At 39.5% G+C, this 20,278-nt stretch overlaps 1 protein-coding gene across 1 annotated transcript in view; it reads right to left on the bottom strand.

The window, feature by feature from the left end:
• tnn (tenascin N) overlaps positions 1-15,314 on the bottom strand; it is a 36,431-nt gene extending 21,117 nt beyond the window's left edge. Inside the window, exons 1-8 of the mRNA XM_034103774.2 lie at positions 15,260-15,314; positions 8,209-8,406; positions 7,534-7,734; positions 6,740-7,114; positions 3,053-3,186; positions 2,814-2,943; positions 1,149-1,331; positions 757-846 (exon numbers count right to left, since the gene is read on the bottom strand). Of these exons, the coding sequence (XP_033959665.1) occupies positions 757-846; positions 1,149-1,331; positions 2,814-2,943; positions 3,053-3,186; positions 6,740-7,114; positions 7,534-7,734; positions 8,209-8,404 (1,309 nt within the window). The 5' untranslated portion in view covers positions 8,405-8,406; positions 15,260-15,314. The remainder of the gene's footprint in view (positions 1-756; positions 847-1,148; positions 1,332-2,813; positions 2,944-3,052; positions 3,187-6,739; positions 7,115-7,533; positions 7,735-8,208; positions 8,407-15,259) is intronic.
• Positions 15,315-20,278: the final 4,964 nt, after the last annotated feature.

Here is a 20,278-nt window from a genome sequence, read left to right as displayed (position 1 = left end):
TATCACTTAAACAATATCCATAAAAAAAACTGAATGACAGGACTAGCTGTTAAAGTAAAGCTGTAAAATGAATTCTTCCACATGTCCTGAAAAATCAAACACTAAACTAAAGGCATCAAACTTAATGCCTTAATGCCTTACCGCTAAAATCCAACATTACCATATGGAATCTGTAAATGATGGACCTTCAAACCAGGAACATCGTTGATCTTATGTTTCGTCTTGCTGTTAGGCTCACCACAGCCATTAAGACCTGTCCAGGTTATGAGGTTGTAAATTCTTGCCCTCCATCATTAACCCAAGATCACGCTTCTTGCTTGCTGTCATCATTACGTCATTATCATTGGCTGTGCATCAATGGTAATACCAGGTTGTGTCATATCGCATTTCAGCATTTTGAATGACAGATTATGTGTTTTCCTATTTTTCCTATTACGTTCAAACCACTAGTGAATTGCCAATTGACAAGAACTAAGAGCTGTATTTGAGGCTTCGCCCAATGCAGAAGTGGAGTATGGATGTCCTCACTTTTTCTTTAATGTGTTTCAGTTCCACAAGTGGCTGATCCATCATTTTAAGTGTCATCCAATTCAGACACTTGGTGTACAGTAAGCACGAACGCAAATCCCTGCAATTTCCATTCAGCAGTAGACAATTGATCCCAAAGTTGTGCTTACTGATCATTTACATACATCATTTGCACTCAGTAACAGATTAGGGTAAATGGATCATGGAGGGCGATGTGTTGACACTGACCTGTGGCTCCCGTGACGGAGGAAGGTTTTCCCTCAGAGGTTCCTTTGATGGCCTGCACTGATATCTGGTACTCTGTTCCCGGAAACAGACCTGCAGGAAGACATTTTGTTTTAGGGTAGATGCAAACACTAAAGAAAACAAAACAGACAAAAAGGAACTGCATCATTAAAAGGGTAAAAATATCAGTTAGAGTATACATTGCTTTCATATTTCTGCATAGGATGATAGGAGAATATTGAGAGGTAAATGATCATCTAATTTTGTGGCAAACACAGCTAATGCACAGCCTCCCTTCCTTTGGGCAGATATTTCTTTAATAACATCCAGCTAGCCAACCCTAGAGACTTAAGTTTTGTGTTCAAACTTGTTTCTCTGTCTGTTACAACACTTACCGACAATAGTGTGTTTGGTGCGCGCCTCTTGGCTCCTCTTGACGTTCAGCTCCTCCTCCTGTCCTGCTGGGTTGATGTGTGTGAGCCTGAAGTGATCCACCTCAGAACGCGGGTTCTTCCAGTCCACCTTGATGGAGACTTCTGTCTGGCCAAGAACTCTGATACCATCAACAGTGGAGACATCTGAGAAGGATACAAGTGTTGGACAGAAAGGTGGAACAGGGAGTTCAGACGTGACACTGGAAAGCTTAAATTAAAACCCCTGTAATCACAAGCATCTGCTTTACTATACTCCCATGTCCTTGAGCAAGATGATGAATCCCTTTTACCCTGAAATGAGACCTTTCTAAGGAGAGAGCCATTCAGGATGTTTTGCCATCAGGAAAATGTAATAACAAAACGTGATATTAGAACATTTGTACATGGCTATATAAAATAAATCACACCTTGTCCTACAGAATTCTGTGGACAGTGTCTGCCCTTAATGGCATGAAAATTGCACACTGTAGTCTCTGTATGAATAATCAAATACTAGCACATTTATATAATGTTGAACCGGAGACATTCTGAATTATAAAAAAAAGTATGTTAGTAATGCTCATTGTACATGATGTACACAATACCCTCCTCTATGATACTGTGACTCAGATGTACTATACTAACTGTACCATTCTTAGACCGGGGTATTTTCAAAAGATTAGGAGCATTAAAGGCTTTTTCACATATATGCCATTAGATAAATATATCTGGAAAACAAAGGTTCCATTTATGCTATTAATATACCCAGGAGGGATGTCAAAATCATAGCATCTGGTGAAAATAGACAGAACAAAGTGACAACAAATTGAACGAAATTAAAAGGGTAAACATTCTTATTTTGATGCCAGCTATTGGGGAAAGAAAAACATTCACTTGAACCCTCTTTTGAAGTAGACCATCGTTTGAAGTTGAAAACTATGCAACCAGTCTGCCTCATGCTGACACTCACAGAACCATAAGCCAGATGAGGTCGTGTTTTCTCATGCCCATTTGGGAATGCCGTGCTCTGTGAGTTCTTTTTTTTTTAATGGCTAACCAGGCTAACCACACATCAGAGTCAAACTCAATCTCTCCCTCTGTCCGTCTGTCTGCCCACCAATCCGGTCTAGTAAACTGTTGCTCTTCACATCTGTCTCCAGCACATCTGTGATCATGTCCGATTTCCATTAAACACATCTGTGTAGCCATTTCCTTGTAATTACCTTTACATTTAATGATGAACAAACCAATGCTTAATGAAACACTTTGTAATGACAGGCTTGTCCATTGCTTTCCAGCAAGAACATTTCTGTAAAACACATTTACGGTAGGTTTAAATACAGGAAACTTCACATCTTGCACAAATCACTGCAAGTTGTTTAGCATAAAGGGAACAGACTGTCTTGCCGTGTAACTCTAGAAAGTCTTAATCTACCCTGGCACATCAGTTTGTAATGGGCCAAATACTGTATGACTTTAATGCTACGCCACAGACACATTTAAAGGGCAACATGCTGCATCCAGCCCTGACTGTTCTACTTCATCAGTCATGGATCTCAATCTGTGTCATGCTCATTTACTGTAATCAAAAGCCATTTTAAGGCGCCAATGTTGTTTTTCAGATGTACTCCGCTGTACTGTGCTTACCTGTGGTAGCCTCGACCTTGTCTGCTTCACTTTGGATTTCTTTGATGACGGCATAAACTTGGACAATGTAAGTGACCCCAGGACTCAACCCTGTAATAAGGTGGGAGTTCTCTGTGTTGGGAACCTTAACCTAAGATACAGTGGGTTGAAGCAAAGGTGTTATAAAAGCAAGAAAATATGGTTATATGCTACTGCATTTATTTGACAAAGCTACACAGATAAAGAAAGAAACAACATACTTGCTTCAGGGCACTCTCATCATCTTTGGGATGATATGTCAGAATGTAATACTCTGCCCCGCGAACTGACTCCCACTCAACCAGGAGAGAGACGTCTGTCAGCTGGACCAGCCGCAGACCCTGAGGGCCGAGGACTGACAGAGGGAGACACAGAAAGAGAAAGGACACAGAGAGAAAAGGATTAACAGAGGTACCACATTTTAATGCACTGTTCTCATGTATCACTTTGATCACATCTTTGACTGCTTCACTGTAAACCTTTTCTCTTCTGTAATGTTCTCTATAACACCTGAAGTCAATTTATTTTATCATATCAAATCAGTATGAGAAAAGAAAAAGTGGTGAAAAAGGGCTATAATGCAATTGCAAGCAAACATAATTATGTTTTAGTTTTAATTCATATTTATTTTAAACAGTACGAGATATAAATCCCCATACCTGTTTATCAAACTACAACTTTATTCAATCTCAACATCTACAACCTGCTTAATAAATATTAAAGGTAAAATATCTCATAAACAACTATTTGGTTTCTGGTCACAGTTGGATCCATATTCACTGGTTAGACAGTGCATGCTTTACATACACATTTAAATCCATAAAATGATAATTAAAGCAAGAAATCATGAACCAGAAACAAGCAATGCATTTTACAGATTTTACATTTTTTTTTATCTGAGATAATCAGAGGGAAAATATAAATGTTCAGTGGTTATACAAGGCCAAAGAGAAGGTGATGATGGAAAAACATATGGCAGGGTGCAAATACAATTGTATTAAACTACGGTGGTGGAGTATAATAATGAAAAAAGCTGCCAAAAACAGGAGACATCGAGTCAGCAGAGTTGGGGAGTGAAGCTTTCCACAAACAAGTGAATGAGTGTTGAAGGAAGCAACCATAACTTTGGCAGGGAAGGATTTCACATCAAGTTCAAATGCCATTCCAAAAGCAAAGTCAGGAAGCCAAATATTTGTTTTGTTCTCAAACGTAGCAATCCTTTCCATCTAGTAGCAGTTAATATCCCCCTGTCGCTACTCTAGACTTGACTATCAACAGGTTTTACACTAGAATAATATTTAAGAACAGCTGGGGAGGATAAATTAACGATTTAAAGATTGCGAAAAGGCTATCAATCTGCAACAAGTGAGCACTAAGGAAGTATCACTGTCAATATTGTTCAGGACAAATGAAATAGGAGTTCACTCAACTGGAACTTTGTGTACTATTTCCTTTTGCTTCTGTTTTTAAATATTTGACACTTCTCTGAGAAACTTCCTTTATCCACAGAACTTTGCCAAATATGGTTTTGAGTTGAGGACATAACTCAAAGGGTACATTATGTTGCCTTTAATCTCTTTTTTTTTAGACAGTCAAAGGAGCCACTGTAAGAATTGTAAATCCAAAGCATCTGCATTGTGTTGAAATAGCTCTACAGAATGTACTCTCTTCACTTGACTCAAAGCGCTGATAATCTCAACCGCTTTGTGTCAAGATTATGTCATTGGATGAAGTTGCTATACACTTTTCAACTCTAATGTGATGGATAGAGTTTTAGCTACAAAAACTAATATTTTCATTGTTAGATCACCACTGATTCTCTAAACCTGCATCTGCCTTTAATTGTGGCGAGAAAATAATAATAATGTTGAAGCTATATTAACATTGATGGCAAGGAACTACCGCTGCTTTACCGGAGGTTAAGTATTTTTCAATCCACACTTCAAAAGTCATGTCCTCACCCATGGAGCAGATTGACATCCATCATCCTGGTGCTAAAATGGCAAGTAGCCAAATAAAACAAAGAATGTCTCTTCTTTTCCTGTGGCGTATTACCACTATTATTACATAAGCTAAAAACAACACTATTTATATTTTTTTTATTACCACCCACTTTCTCTTCCTCCCTGACTTTTCCTCTCACACGGGGCCATTATTAATGTTGGACTCCATTCAACATCACCTACACATGAGCCTGCCTTTGCTGAGCGAAATACAGCTTGACGAAAACTAAATCACCATGAAGAGTTTGACATAGCTGACCTGGCGGCTAACACGAAGAATGTGGTTCAGGAACTGAAATTGGTTGTTGAGCTTTTCTTGTGGTCAATCCAAGTGTAGTTTACATTAAAATCTCCTAAAACGCCATAGACACATTACCAAAAGTTTCCAATCCCAGAGATGAACACTTAAAAAAGCTACATTTTGAGCTAAACACCTGAGGCTAATTCTTCAAGAGATCTTTAGAAATGGCTGTCACAGAATGAACTGAGCAGATTGAACTGACCTGGCTGCTGCTGTGCACCTTTCTGCTTGCCTGGCCTTAAATTGCCATAAAATGCAATTTCGCACACTGCACCTGAGGCAGTACAGTAATAGCGTTTTGGTAAACAATGCGTTAAGGAAAGGTGATCATTCTTCATGGGGGTCACAGCAAGGTGGCAGTCAAGAAAGACTGATGGGTGTTCCTATTTTACAGCGGTAGTACAATACAAATTGTGACCTCATGTCATATGTTGTCCAGAGGCCATAGCTGTCAGTGGTCACAGGGTCAGCCCACTGGAAAGGCCCCATCAGCTGCTCTATCTGAAATAACTGTTGGGGAGATGCTTTAAATTCCCCACAACTAGGTCACCGTGGCCGTCATAATGACTTACTTTAGTTTAGGTCAGCATTTATTACAAATTAAGTAGGACAGAAAAGTGGCCAAGAAGAACGCTCTTAAGGGAGCTCAACGAGTTATATATGATTATATATTTGAACAGTCAACGGAATCAAAAGCCTCATAAGATAAGAGAGAGTTGGTGGAGAAAACAGTAACAACCCATGTCATTGGTACAGGAGAGTTCAAATTCAGCGTTGCAGGGTGACACGTTCTACATGTCACATGATAAAAACGGATTAAAAAAATATAATAAATGTTCGATGAGTCCCATTTAGCTACTTTGGTTTTAAGGCCCTGGTATAGTTTATGCTAGCTCACTGTCACACTGCCATGGCTTACTGTGATACACAGCCATTATCAAGGTATTAGTACCCTTTTGCTTTTCATTAGAAATGTTATTTTAAAGAAAAATACCTTTTGCAGTTGAATAACCAAGGATGGTGCAGCATGAATTACACAGAATAAAGCAGATACATTGACATAAGAATGAATTGATTGCTCTTAGTCCTATAGTACTATACATGTATTCAGTGTCCTACTAAAAGTTTTCGTTAAATTATATAGGAAGGAAATGATCCGAAGGTGAACTGGGGCTTTAAGGGCAAGTCTTGTATTTTTTATGGTCCCAGAGCTACTTGTAGCATCTGTGTTTTCCATAAGATGGCAGTTAACATTCACAGCTTAATGTCAGCAGAGCCATAGTGGTGACTAAATAAAAAGACGAGGTGTGAATGCTAATCCTCAGAAGAGAAACCGATCAAAACCTGGGTCATTAAACTACACTCTACATATATAAATCACCCAGAAAAAAGGTTATAGTGGAACATGCTTACTCAGATGCAATTCATTGCTATGGGACATAGAACAAAACAGGTACGAATTACCTTGAAACACTGATAGGTTCTGAGTAAAAGTCTTTTGAATATCAAATCTAAATCTAATTTCACCACGGCAATGTTAACTACTTCACAAAAGTACTCACAGCCTTAAAGCATTTGTGTTGCTAGGCATTTTAATAGCTTACCCAATGAGCAGTCTTCGCCATAAAACCCTTCTTCACAGATGCACTGGCCATCCACACACTGGCCGTTACCAATGCAGTCGTTGGGACACTTCTGGACACTGCAATCCTCGCCGGTGAAGTGTGGGAAACACACACATTTGCCATCCACACATCGCCCTTTGTCGTTGCAATCGTCTGGACATATCAACTGGCTACAGTCCTCGCCTGTGTAGTCCTGAAGGCACACACACTTCCCATCCACACATCGACCGTTGTCATTGCACTCGTCAGGGCAGGATGACACGGAGCAGTCTGGGCCTTCCCATCCTGGGTTACAGAGGCAGCTGCAGGTCTCCGGTTGGTAGGTACCATGCCCACTACAGCTTGTGCCCACTCCTTGAGAAAGAGAAGAGTGATAAAAGTATACATCTAAGTAGGCTACATTTATCCTCAAGAACTGTGTAACAGAGGTGTTCTTTGGGGCCATAGATCTCTGCCTCCCTGCTTGGTCAGGCCGCTCAATTGTCAGCTTCACAAACTGTACTTAGAGCTTTTTGTTACATTTGTTGAAAAATATTTTACATCCTGACAACAATCAACAAATCAGATCCTCCTAAGAACTATGTAGGCCTACACAACTCTCAGTATTACTAATGTAAAATCTTGAATGCAGGAATGTACTTATTTCTATATGGTAATGGTACTTTTACTTAAGGTAGTGAGTATACTTCTTCCTCCATAGACTATAGCTTGTGGGTCAATATGTTTAGGCTGTGGACCTTTTGTATACAGTCTATGGATGTGGCACTGCTTACCTGCAGCTCCACCACCTCCACAACATCCCTGGGTACAGGCGGTCTTTAGGTAGGTGACTTCTTCCTCCAGCCCATTGACTCTGTACAAAAGTGACTTGAAGCTTTCAGAATCCTCACAGTCACACTTTGGTGTCTGCAGCCTGATGTTGTGTCTGAAGGTGATGTCGTTCTCCCCATTAGAAGTGGTCTCAGTCTGCAGACCTACAGACGAACATATATTCAATACTTCAGATACTACTTTTGGTCACAATTCTCACACACAATGATACGGTTTATTTAGCATAATATCCATTTCTGGATTAAATATCTATATATAGCCATCATGTGCTACTGACAACAATGAAAGTGGACAAAAAGATACCTAAAAAGGTTAACCTAAACTTTTACGTAATTTCCACCTAAGTGTGAGGTACAATAATGTGGGTAGTCTGACCTATATAAAATTACAAAAATAAAACATATTGTTTCCCAATGAAATCCATATCCTTGTGTTGAAAGGGTTTAGGTTCTTATCATATTTCTTACAAAAAACAGTTTCTTCAGCTCTTGTTGTTTACAGACTTTCATCCAATTCACTTAGCTTTCTGCATACACACTCATACACCACTCGTGTTCTTTCAGTAATTATTCTCAGTTGCATACTTTCTCGCTCTAATTCTTATTATTGTTTATGACCTGTTTCTTCCTGGGCTGGCAGGCTCTCAAGTTTACAACTGGAAGTCCCAGGGATGTCAATTTTATAGACGTGGCTGAAGGTGACTCCCTGCTCTGGAGCTGAGGGGCCAGGGTGGTGAGTGGCGGAGCTGAAGTGTGACACAGTGCAGAGCATCACCAGCAGGCACAGGGCCCGCCACAGGAGACTGGAAGTCATGGCTAGAGGACGAGATAAGAGCATTCAAAATGTTAGTTTTTCACATCTATCTATTTTGTTGTTGTTGCATTCTAAAAGAGAAATTATATGGGTACCATCCATTAGGGAACCTCTTTGTAATGCATAGGTGTTCTGTTGTCTTACATTACAAAACAGAAACAACAATAGAATGAAAACTAAACTCCTCACTGCTGAATTCAACCACATAAGATTCTCAAACATTGGGACCTAACACAATTCTTGATACAATTATGAAATATATTATATCACATCTGTTTTTTCCAGCAAGTTCATAGGCCTCAAAGAGATTGGATCTATGGCATAGACTTCTGAAACTGTAGATGTTAGTCATTACAGCTGTGAGTCTACGGGTTGAAAGAGGGTCACATTTGTGCCTTCCAGACGGTGTTTGGAGAGCGGAGGACTTAAATACTATCTCTACAATGCAGAAGTTATATTACATTTAGTGAGGCATGCTGAGATATATTTAATTTCAGGCAAGCTGAACCATTGTGTCACTGTGGTGTGTGTGTGTGTGTGTGTGTGTGTGTGTGTGTGTGTGTGTGTGTGTGTGTGTGTGTGTGTGTGTGTGTGTGTGTGTGTGTGTGTGTGTGTGTGTGTGTGTGTGTGTGTGTGTGCGTGTGTGTGTGTGTGTGTGTGTGTGTGTGTGTGTGTGTGTGTGTGTGTGTGTGTGTGTGTGTGTGTGTGTGTGTGTGTGTGTGTGTGTGTGTGTGTGTGTGTGTGTGTGTGTGTGTGTGTGTGTGTGTGTGTGTGTGTGTGCGTGTTCTGCCCCTCATTCCACAGCATGGCAGCAGTCAGTGAGCAGTCATCACTTTGCCAAAGATCGCTCAGAGATTTGCTCCAAACCATAAATTGCGCTCAGTCAGGCGTTGCAGGGCCTCAGAAACGTGCCCTCGGTGATGATGTCATTGTGTCTAATGACAGTGATGTCATGTGAACCTAAAACCTAGCAGCACCAATATGCCTTCCCGGAAAGCAAAATTACAGGTTTCAAAATAGTATATTTTTAAGGACTTTGATCTTTATTTAACACTCTGATGTAAAAGTTTGAATTGCTGCAGAATAAACTTTTGATCTAACTTTGCTGAGTGTGTGTGGTCTATGGAAACACAAACCATCTAATGAGTGACAGTAAAAGAAAGCCCAGTAATAAAATGTTGTGGGTCCTGCTGTGTTGTTTGACAGCTAGAAAACCACACTGCTATATTATATCTTTAAAGCTTACATAAATACGTTGGATTTGTTTCAAATGATACAGGATTATTCAATGGAATATGCATGCTCTGCAAAACCCAAGAGTTGAAATAATACACACATATTGTATAACCAAAAAAGACAGCAATAGGAAAGAGAGACAGAAAAGTGTTACCCCAGACTTTACAAGCATGACATTGTGATTAAAAATATCATTGTTATTTTGAGCTAAGAATGATTTAGTGGGACCTATAAAATATTTAAGTAATTTAGCTAAATGATGCTGATTTTTGATACAGGTTAAGCGCAACTCTGACTGGGAGACATCAACCCGTAGGAAACCTAAACATGTGCCCCTTGAGCATCAAAGACTAAAACAGATGGAAAAGTAGAAATGAGCGGAAAGAGAAACATATCCTACAATTCCCCCAAGACACTGGGAAGCTTTGCCAGAAAATTAAAATGTCAACAAGTAGATCTAAATCCTGCCAATCCTCCAATGATACCATTATCAGATTAAGTGAGACTCTGAGTGGTTGAGAAAACCTGAACCTTTGAATATGGACTCAATTTGTTTTTAGTAAAATAATCTTTGGCTTACTGCATAAATCCTTCCTCTGATGATTGACACAGGTTGTAACTCAAGTAGTTCTGTTTAAAAAGTATCCAGTCTTTTAAATAGACATGTAATTACCATGACCTTTTCTTGTTATGTCTCAAAATGCAATACAGCTGAACTTGTTAGGTTATTCTATTTTATTTTATTGCTGCTGGTCAAAAAGTTGAGGTTAGAGACTGGTGCCTGTGCAAGAAATTCAAGCTATGACATCACTGGGAAATTACTTTTATGACCCAATGTGAGGGCCACATCTTTAGTGGATGTTTTATCAATGGCCAAGACTTTGGAGGGTAAACTGGCGATGAGGTAAAAGAGATATTAAGAGAAATATAAAAAAACACATAGATTGAGAGAGATTTAGTGACTGAGAAAGAGGGAATAGGTAGGAGAGGGAATGATGAAGAGAGTGTGTTTGAGTCACTGACAGTCTAGCACAGCGGTTCCTAACCTTTTTCAACTGGGAATGCCATCTCCTATAATGTTATTGTTATGTCCATGTTTGTGTCTTTAGCCTGTACAACATTTAAAATGTAAATTAAATAAATAATAATAATTTGGCGGCCCACTTGCAATGCCTTCGCGGACCACTAGGGGGTCACGGCCCACAGGTTGGGAACCATTGGTCTAGCCACGTTAGCCATGTGGAATGGCACTGAGAACTGGCGCATTGAGATGCTTAACAAGCATGTTTATTGCTCCCTCTCAAGGTTTTTATTTGATGCTTGCCATTGTCAGACCCTTTCCTTATTTCTTTTGGAAGAGACAGCACTGTGACCTTCCAAGCATAGCAGACGGCCACTACTGAGTACTAAGAATGTCCCGGTGTAGGGAAAGAGAGACAGATGGAGGGATTAATGGAGAGAGGAAATGGGGGAATAGAGAAGAAGGTGGGGCAGTCACATTTGAGAGTTACTGCCAGAGAGATATGGAGGGTTTGCTGGACGATTAAGTAGAAAAATAATTGGTCTGTTGGATGGATGGATGGACGGATGTATCGGTGGAATCGATTGAATAGTTATATCCTCTAATAGAGTATGGGTTTTACATGAAATAATAAAATACTGGATGGATGGAGCACATACGGGGTATTCTCCAATCCACCAGTAACAAAAAGATGTTGAACTCAGGTTTGGCATCAAATTCACAGTTCATGATCTAAAAGTAGTTGACTGTCATGAGTCACTGTAAATCAATACGCGAAACAGGAAGACAGAATTGCTTCAGTCCACTGGACGCTCTCACTCAGCACACAGCCGTCCAAATAGCATTTCAGCCTGACTTTCAAACCCTCAAGTAAAATTAAATATGTCCATACTCTAAACACAGTTACAAATTCCTTCCTGACAATAACTTGTCCAAGTCAAAGCAAAGCTATGTCAATGGGCCTGTACAATGTGTGTTCACTACCTGTGATGTGTTTTCACTCTTTTATATGGAAGAAAGACGTGCGTGGGACTCTGACCATGTGTGTACACTGTGTATGTTATTTATAGCTTACAGAGACAAGGGGGATTGCCTCTACATGTATTGTAACAACAGCACTTTAATCACCAGGAGACAATGCTGTCTGGATCCACAGACTCCTTTCAGTGAAGGCTTGTGTCAAGCTGTATTTGTGTTTCTAGAAAACTAGATATTCCCTTTAGAGTTTTGAAAACAGTGAATGCGCTTAACATTGGGTTGAGATAAATAGGGATATGGAGTGGAGGACAACAGGTGAAACATAAATGAACAGCTTTAGAAAAATACAGATACACACAAAAAGAGATATGCAAAATACCCTATTCTCTCTAAAGAGCCATTAAGCTTCAGACAGAAGGGAGACTGTTTGGCCAGGTCTCAACTCAAGACCAGTCTCATTAGACCAAACCAAAAGCCTAAGGAGAGAAGAAGGGAGGGTTTAAATAGACTAGCAGCTAGGTTCTGCATTTATGTGCGGTCACAAACTTGTAGACGTTCCTTTTCCCTTCCTTTCCTCTCCACAGCTTGCAGACAGAAAGGAGGAAATGAATAAAACGAAGCTGAAAGCAATTATCGCCTGAGAGCAAAACTCATATCTTCACGATACTGTCGGCATCCCGCTGCCTTACTGGCCACAAGTAGCTCTTGATAAGGCCTTGGCTTCATCAGAAATATTGAGGATTCAATCCCCTTAGTGGGGCAGTCAGATGAAAATCTATCCAACTGAGCAGAAAGAAAAATAACATAACCCGAGCATTAATAAAACCTAAGTCTAAGTTCTGAAAGAGATACGTTTTTGAAATAATAAAAGTGTGTTTTGAGTAGCTTTCATGTGCCCAGGGGCCATTTTCAATCAGTAAAAGTTAATGAAAGAAACTGGAGTTGTGAGGTTTTCATGAAAGCAGTCACGTTATGCAATATGAACACTTTTTTAGAGTGTGGGTCTTTCTTTCTCTCTCTCTCTCTCTCTCTCTCTCTCTCTCTCTCTCTCTCTCTCTCTCTCTCTCTCTCTCTCTCTTTCTCCCTCCTGCATGCGTCCCTCTTTCTATTGTTTTGCATGGCTGAGGGCCCACATCTGTAGCTCATTTTTCTGAGGGCTTCTGTGTATCCCCTGAGCCAGCACAGTAGCATTAAAGGTAAATCTACTGGATCGACAGCCCTGTGAGAATATCTATCACCCCTGCACATAGTTATTGTGTTATTATCACAGAAGAAAATTAGTGCTGGCAGCTATGTTGACATATAATTTAGGATTATCTACAACAATGGGGAAATAGATTTACAAATCATAAATAATAACTTGGGTATATTATTTGCAGAAATAAAGGCTTACAGCAGCTCTGAAGGGAATTTTTTCAATTGTTTAAACATTTACAAAAGCTCAAACTACGTTTTAACTGATCAAAATGTAAAACATTTTTTAGAGTATCTAAACTAAAATAACATATTTATTTAAATAATTTGGAATGTCTTTATCTTTATACATTATTTGTTCAGAAAACACGTCATTCATTAAGTTAAAGTAACAATACCACATTATGGAATTATTCCATTATACGTCAACTAAATTCATGCCTTAAAAATGTTACCTAGTGAAAATGTTCAGTTTAACATTATTATAAAACTGGATGCTTTTTGTAAGATTTATACTAATGCATTAACAGGTAGTGCTTTAATGTGCAGGTTAAACTAAATGTAATTGTTTTATAATGTTAGATAGTTAAATGTATAACAATGCATATTTTATACATAATAGTTATTTGTTTTAGATAACATTTTCATTTTTAACCCTTTCATGCATAGAGGTCACTACAGTGGACAGCTATTCAAAAGGTGTTTTCTTGTACAGTATATGCATTGTTTTTTTTTGCATAGTTGCACCATCAGCCACTACATAGGACCCTATTGCATCATCCCATACACTGCCACTCAGTGCCAAGTCAGTGTAAGTGCATGATACATGTCTCTAAACCAAGATGGACGACAGAAAGCCACATGGACCAAGTCACCCATCTATATCCTGCCAATCTTTTTATGGGAAGCGTCTCCTGCAGGTATAAAAAAGGTGGTGACATCAAGTAACAACTAAGGAATCATATGATTCATAAATTATCAAAGTATTGATGTTATGTTTGCAGGAAATCATGATTAACCACCTGTCCACTACAGAGGACGTCATGCATCACTGCATATACATATATACATATATTTCAACTACAATTCATACTGGTACTGCTGCTGTTGTTCCCCGGGCCGTCCCTCCCTACAGGCAGATCATGCAGACTGTGTGGGGCCTCACCTTGTGGAGGGGGCCACACCTTGCGGAGGGGGGCCTCATCTGAGGTGCACATATGTGCTTATGTGGCGCAATTAGGGTGGCGCGGCACGGTTTCGCCGCTGCGAGGCTCCACTAGCACTCATCAAATAACTGTGCGTGGGCCTCAAATTGGCCCCTGACCCTGGTTATTCTTGAAAATACTTCATCTGCAATATCTTTTTGGGCCGTAAATCAATATACTTATGTTATTATAATGTAATTTTAAGTTTGCACATCATTTTTTCAAGACCACCAAGAGCAATAATAACACTTGGTAAAAAAATCCTGACTGAGGCTTTCATAATTCATGCATGAAAGGGTTAAAGTAACTGGTGACAACATTTTCGAACAGTATTTGGATAGTAGAATGAAATTAATTATTAAGTATAAGTACCACACATTTGTACTTCAGCAAATCAGCTCTACTTTCCTCCTCAGGACATTATACAGCACTTGCATTGGATTTTATAAATGCAGAAAGACAAGTCTGAACAACTTCACAACACTTTAATGCTCATACTTCATCAGTGTGCCAAACCCCATCACATCAATATTCATCACTGACACAGATTTCCACTACTTTTTTGTTGCCATGCAAAACAAACTAACAGAGGAACCGCTTCGGTCGAGGGACACTTCATAAATTCCAGGTGTCAAGTTAAACTGTAAAATGCCATGCAACTTTAGGCAAGGTTCACATGAAAGGCTGCATGTGGACTGTTTAACCGAAGTCCTACCATCCATCTGATTATAGACTGGTAGATGTATAAAAAGAGGTGAGACAACTGGAGAGTTTAGATGGATGGAGAAGAAGAACTGGAGATGGGAGAGGAAGAAAAGCTGAAAAATAGCTTGTTTCAACTCCAATTCAATGTCCATGTAGTTGAGAATGTGGAAAACAACACTAACAATAACTTTGATATATAGTAAGATAGATAACCAAAAGGTTAAACACATAATGGAGCCCTTTGAGATGATGTATAATTGTCCAAGAGCATAACTAAAATAACAACTTTAAATTAACAGCATATTTTTTTCTGGTGATAGAAAATAGCTAAATGTAATCATCTATATTAAAACGATTTAGTCTGAACCAGAAACACACCTACAGGTTAATGAGACTCACAATTGCCACTAAACTAAATCCCTTACAAAAAAAAACACATATTGAGGACAGACATTAAGTCGCATGCTTAAATCAATATGAATGACAGAGAAGGCTAATATGAAAATGTTGCCTTACCCTTGAGAGTTTTCTTTAACTTTCTCCTCCTTTACTCTCTTCCTTTCTCCCCTTTTCTCTGAAGGACTGAGCGTCACAAAGCCTCTCCCTCTGCCACCTGTTGACAGCCCTGGGCCAATGATTCAAAAACCTCCACACTGCCACTGACTTTTGCTCTCTCTCTCCCTCCCTCTCTCCCTCCCTCCCTCCCTCCCTCCTCAATTGCTAAAAGCTGTCCCTAATGCCTATAGGCCAATGGGTAGTTAGTTTGGGAGGGTCTCCTCTCCTCAAGTGATTGAAGAAAAGGGAGAGGAATAGGAGGAGGAGCACAGATAATGAGCAGCTCTTAATACTTTCCCCCCCTGTGGGTTAATCATGCCTCTTACCTTGCTCATTCATCATATCAACACCTTAGTCTATTTTAATCATTTATTTTAATCGTTTCCCCTGCCTGTATGCGTTTGGTTACTGTAGCAGGGGAGGTTGATATGAATCACAGGAGGAGTGGGACTTCAAGGGAGAAAATGTCGCATAAGGGTAAAAGGAACCACAGGGGAGAGGGTTTTGATATAAAGAAATTAATTTCATTTAAAAGTCTATAAAAACTCTTACAATAAAGGGAACATTTATAGTGAATTACATGACTACAACTGATAACCTGTATATTATATTATATTTGAAAGAACAAAAAACAGCATACCGGAATGAGCTTCCTGCATTGAAAAGTGTGATAATAATCGGTTCTTTTGAGCATTTATTATTATTGGTTGGATGATTGGCAGTAAGACAACTAAAAGTCTTGATTTTATTTGACATTTACAGACTTTTCTCTCCAAAATGTTCCTCCTTCTGTGAAAACAGACCTCCACCAAGCATGCTTTGAGGACACAAGGCAGGATAAGTCCTTCAAGCCGACAGAAAACCCACACAATCCCCTCAGACTGCATTATGGTCACTTTAAAGTTACAAAGAAAACGTTTCAGTTTGAATTTCTGGTAATGTATGTATGCTGTGAAATGTTAAAGTAGGCAGACAACTAAGTTCATGCATACAAAAAGATCACGAACATCTGCATGTTCCACCCTGACCATCACCAAAGACCCCAGGTGTCAAGGTTGGCAATACTTTACACTGACAGCGGCTGTTTGTCTCTAAATATAAAAGTAAGGGTTCGAATTTCTGTGGGAACCAAGAGGAAGGTGGGATTGCCCAAGTGAAACTGGAGCTGAGGGGCCTCGTGTTGTTGTTTGTAAAGAAAACACCGCTTAAATGTTTAGTTGCATTCTTTTAAATGTTGGACAACTAAAGGTGTTTGATGAATCTGTCTTTGTCCATTATCTGATAAGATGCTTAGCCCCATAGCATAGCATTCAGTGCACAGGAAATAAGTTAAAAATAAAGCCAATACTGAGATCAGGTTCAGGTTCAGGTTCTTTATTTGTACCCGTACGTAGATTTTGTTTGCAGAGAAAAAGACAAGGGATCCATCCTGACACACTCTAAAAACAAACACAAACAACAGACAGATCTCTAATAAAAGGACAAGTAAAAAGTACAAGTACACCCTGCTCCGTCAAATCTCTAAATATTTCAAAAACATTTAAGAAGGAAAACACTAGTACAAACATGGACATTCAAAATTCATAATTAAATAAATAAATAAATAGGCATCTGTGTGACACTCCTATTATGTGTTAATTTGTGCAATAGCTGCTGGGATAAAACTGTTTTTATACCGCTTCGTTCTACTCTTTGGGACATTTTACCTCCTGCCCGAAGGAAAAAGCTTACATTTTGAGTGCATAGGGTGGGAATCATCATCTAATATGGAGCTGGATAAATGCTGTAACTGCCTGAGGTACAGGGTCTCCAGGTTTAGCTGTGGCTCACCAATCAGTCTGCTGGACCACTTTACGATCTGACTCAGAGAGTTTCTGCTCTTTAAAGTCAGGTTACCAAACCATGACATTAAGGAAAAAGACAGAATTGACTCGATAAAAGCACGATAAAACATTATCATCATGGTTTTGTCAATGTTAAAATAGGACAGTTTCGTAAGACAGTACAAACGCTGGTGCCCCCTTTTGCACACACCTTCACAGTTTGGATCAGAGCTCAATTTTGAGTCAATAAGTGTCCCGAGATATTTGTATGATTGCACAAATTCTACTTTCTGATTCGCGATTGTTAAGACTTCATGTATGTGGGGATGTCTTCTAAAATCAATGATCATGTCCTTGGTTTTGCTTATGTTCAGTTGTAGGACTCCTCACACCACCTGACAAAGTTGTCAATGACAGGGCCATGGCTGGTCTCATTGTCCTGGAGCCTACTAACAATTACAGAGTCATCTGCATTCTTTAAAATAGTCCTATTTTCCCACCTACTTTAACACATATTAGTGTGAAGTATAAATAGTAGTGGCGAAAGGATACATCCTTGTGGGGACTCAGTGGAGGAGTTGACTTGAAAAAAATCAACAAATAAAATAAAAAATAAAAGTCGAGCATGAGATCCATTTCCCTCCAAGTGTTTAAAAAGTAAGTTAAGTAAGGTGACCGTGGCATCCTCTACTCCTCTGTGTGGCCTGTAAGCAAACTGCATGGTGCATGCTCAGTCTTCCTTAAGATTTCTGCTCTGACTAGTTTTTCCCATTTCTTCATTAGAATTGATGTAAGTGCTGGTCAAAAATCATTAAGAGTTTTGGGGCCTCTGGATTTGGGAACAAGGACTACCACAGCATCCTTCCAAACCTTTGGCACATGCTGTGTCTGTAAAGACATATTCAAAATGTAGTGGAACACAGAGCTAAGTTATTTTGCCTAGGTCCATGACTTTATTTTTACTAAATAGAAGGCCTTTTCCACTTCCCTCTGGTCTATATTAAAATTAGGGCTGTCAGTCGATTAAAATATTTAATCGCGATTAATCGCATGATTGTCCATAGTTAATCGCGATTAATCGCAAATTAATCGCACATTTTTTATCTGTTCTAAATGTACCTTAGAGGAATATTTTTCAAGTTTGTAATACTCTTATCAACATATGAGTGGACAAATATGCTTTATGCTAATGTTTATTGTCATTTGAACAATAAAAACGGGCGGTGGTGGTGAAGTCGATAGGGACTTGGCTTGGGAACTGGAAGGTCACCAGTTCAAGACCCGGCAAGACCAAGTGCTACCGAGGTGTCCCTGAGCAAGGCACCGTTCCCCACACTGCTCCCCGGGCGCCGTTCAAAATGGCAGCACACTGCTCCTAACACTAGGATGGGTCAAATGTAGAGAAATAATTTCCCCACGAGGGATTAATAAAAGTCCATCTTATCTTAACAATGACAAATATTCTCATGAATATTAAACACAACAACCTCTGAACATTACAAATATTCGCCTCAATTCAACCTGGAACCTCTCTCATACAATAATACAATACAAATGGTGTGTGTGTGTGTGTGTGCGTGCGTGCGCGCGCGTGTGTGTGTGTGATCGTTGGAGCTCCATATGCTCGAACGGGAGCTGCCTCAACGCTGCAATCATGATACGCGCACTATCCGTGCTGAGTGTGCTGACTTTTCGTACAATGTCCCACTGTCTGGCTTCCTGCATAAAGTCAAGTGCTCGGCGCAGTTGTGTGGATAGAGCGCTCCTCTGTTTTCATTTAAACAGCTCCTTATATCTGTTAGCGCAGCTAGCTAGCACCAGATGCTAACAACAACAATGCACGTAAGGTCTCTCTCTCGCTCGCTCGAGCCACACATACACACACCCTCCCGGTCCTCCCAATAACCAGTCGGTGCCTGCCGGTGAGCGTGGAAGTGTGGTCTGCCACAAGCGGGCGGCAGGAGCGGGGCTGTCAGCATCTTGTAGATGGTATTTTACTGTAAACTCGATGCGCTCTGAAACTACGGGGCGGCCGAGGAAAAAAAATACACATGCGTTAATCGCGTTAAAATAATTAGTGGCGTTAATTTTTTATTAACGCGTTAACTTGACAGCCCTAATTAAAATGCTTATTGTCTTCAAGTTCAAGCTTCAGTTCAGATATATTATTACTGAAATCAAATGTGTCAAATCGAGAGAAAAAAATGATTTAGGACATTTGCAAACTCAACATCTGAATTAAAGCCATCCAGAGTCACATGGCAGCTATTCTTTGTTTCCCGGAGGCCTGTTATGGTTTTCATGCTACTTCAGACTGAGCCAAGGTTGTTTGCAGCCATTTTGTTTTGAAGTTAAGATTTAAAATTCTGTTTAGCTTTCAGAATTTCTATTTTGAGAAAAGAGGTAACCCCAAAGCGATATTTAACTGAAAATACTAGGGAAATGTTTATTCAGAATTTTTCTTCCACACTTGCCCCTGCTAACATCTCAGTAAATGAGCTAGTAGATCATTTTAATTCAAAAATTAAAAATGTTATAGATGCCATTGCTCCAACTAAGGTAAAGGAAGTGACTGGGAAGAAAATATCTCCATGGAGAAAGGCCATGACCGTGAGAGCAGAAAAAAGAGTGTCGAAAAGCTGAACGTACAGTAGGTGGCGAAAAACAAATCTCCACTTTGAAATCTATAAAGAGAGACTTGGCCTTTATAATTTGGAATTGAAAAACGCACAACAGTCTTTCTTCTCTGACATCATTACCAAAAACAAAAACAATGCACGTGCCTTGTTTGCTACCGTCGACAGACTAACTAACCCCCCAGTGTCAGTAGCCTCTGAATTTCTATCCACCAGGGCATGAAATGATTTTGCCTCCTTCTTCACTGACAAAATTCAGAAAAAGTGCCTCTGCATCAGGTACAGCAAATGTGTTGTCCCTATGTCAACACCTAATATCAATTCAAACACCATGACACAATTCCATCAGATTAATGATAACAACCTAGAGGACAGTAGTATACAACTTCTGAAATCCTCCCCCTGCTGCCTTGATATTATTCCAACAGGATTTTTCAAATCAAATCAAGTTTTATTTATATAGCACATTTATAAACGATATTTAGTCGAGCCAAAGTGCTGTACATATAATAAAATTAGCC

Source organism: Pseudochaenichthys georgianus, chromosome 17, assembly GCF_902827115.2.
Source record: "Pseudochaenichthys georgianus chromosome 17, fPseGeo1.2, whole genome shotgun sequence".
NCBI lineage: Eukaryota > Metazoa > Chordata > Actinopteri > Perciformes > Channichthyidae > Pseudochaenichthys > Pseudochaenichthys georgianus.
This window is presented reverse-complemented; position numbering and strand designations above follow the sequence as displayed.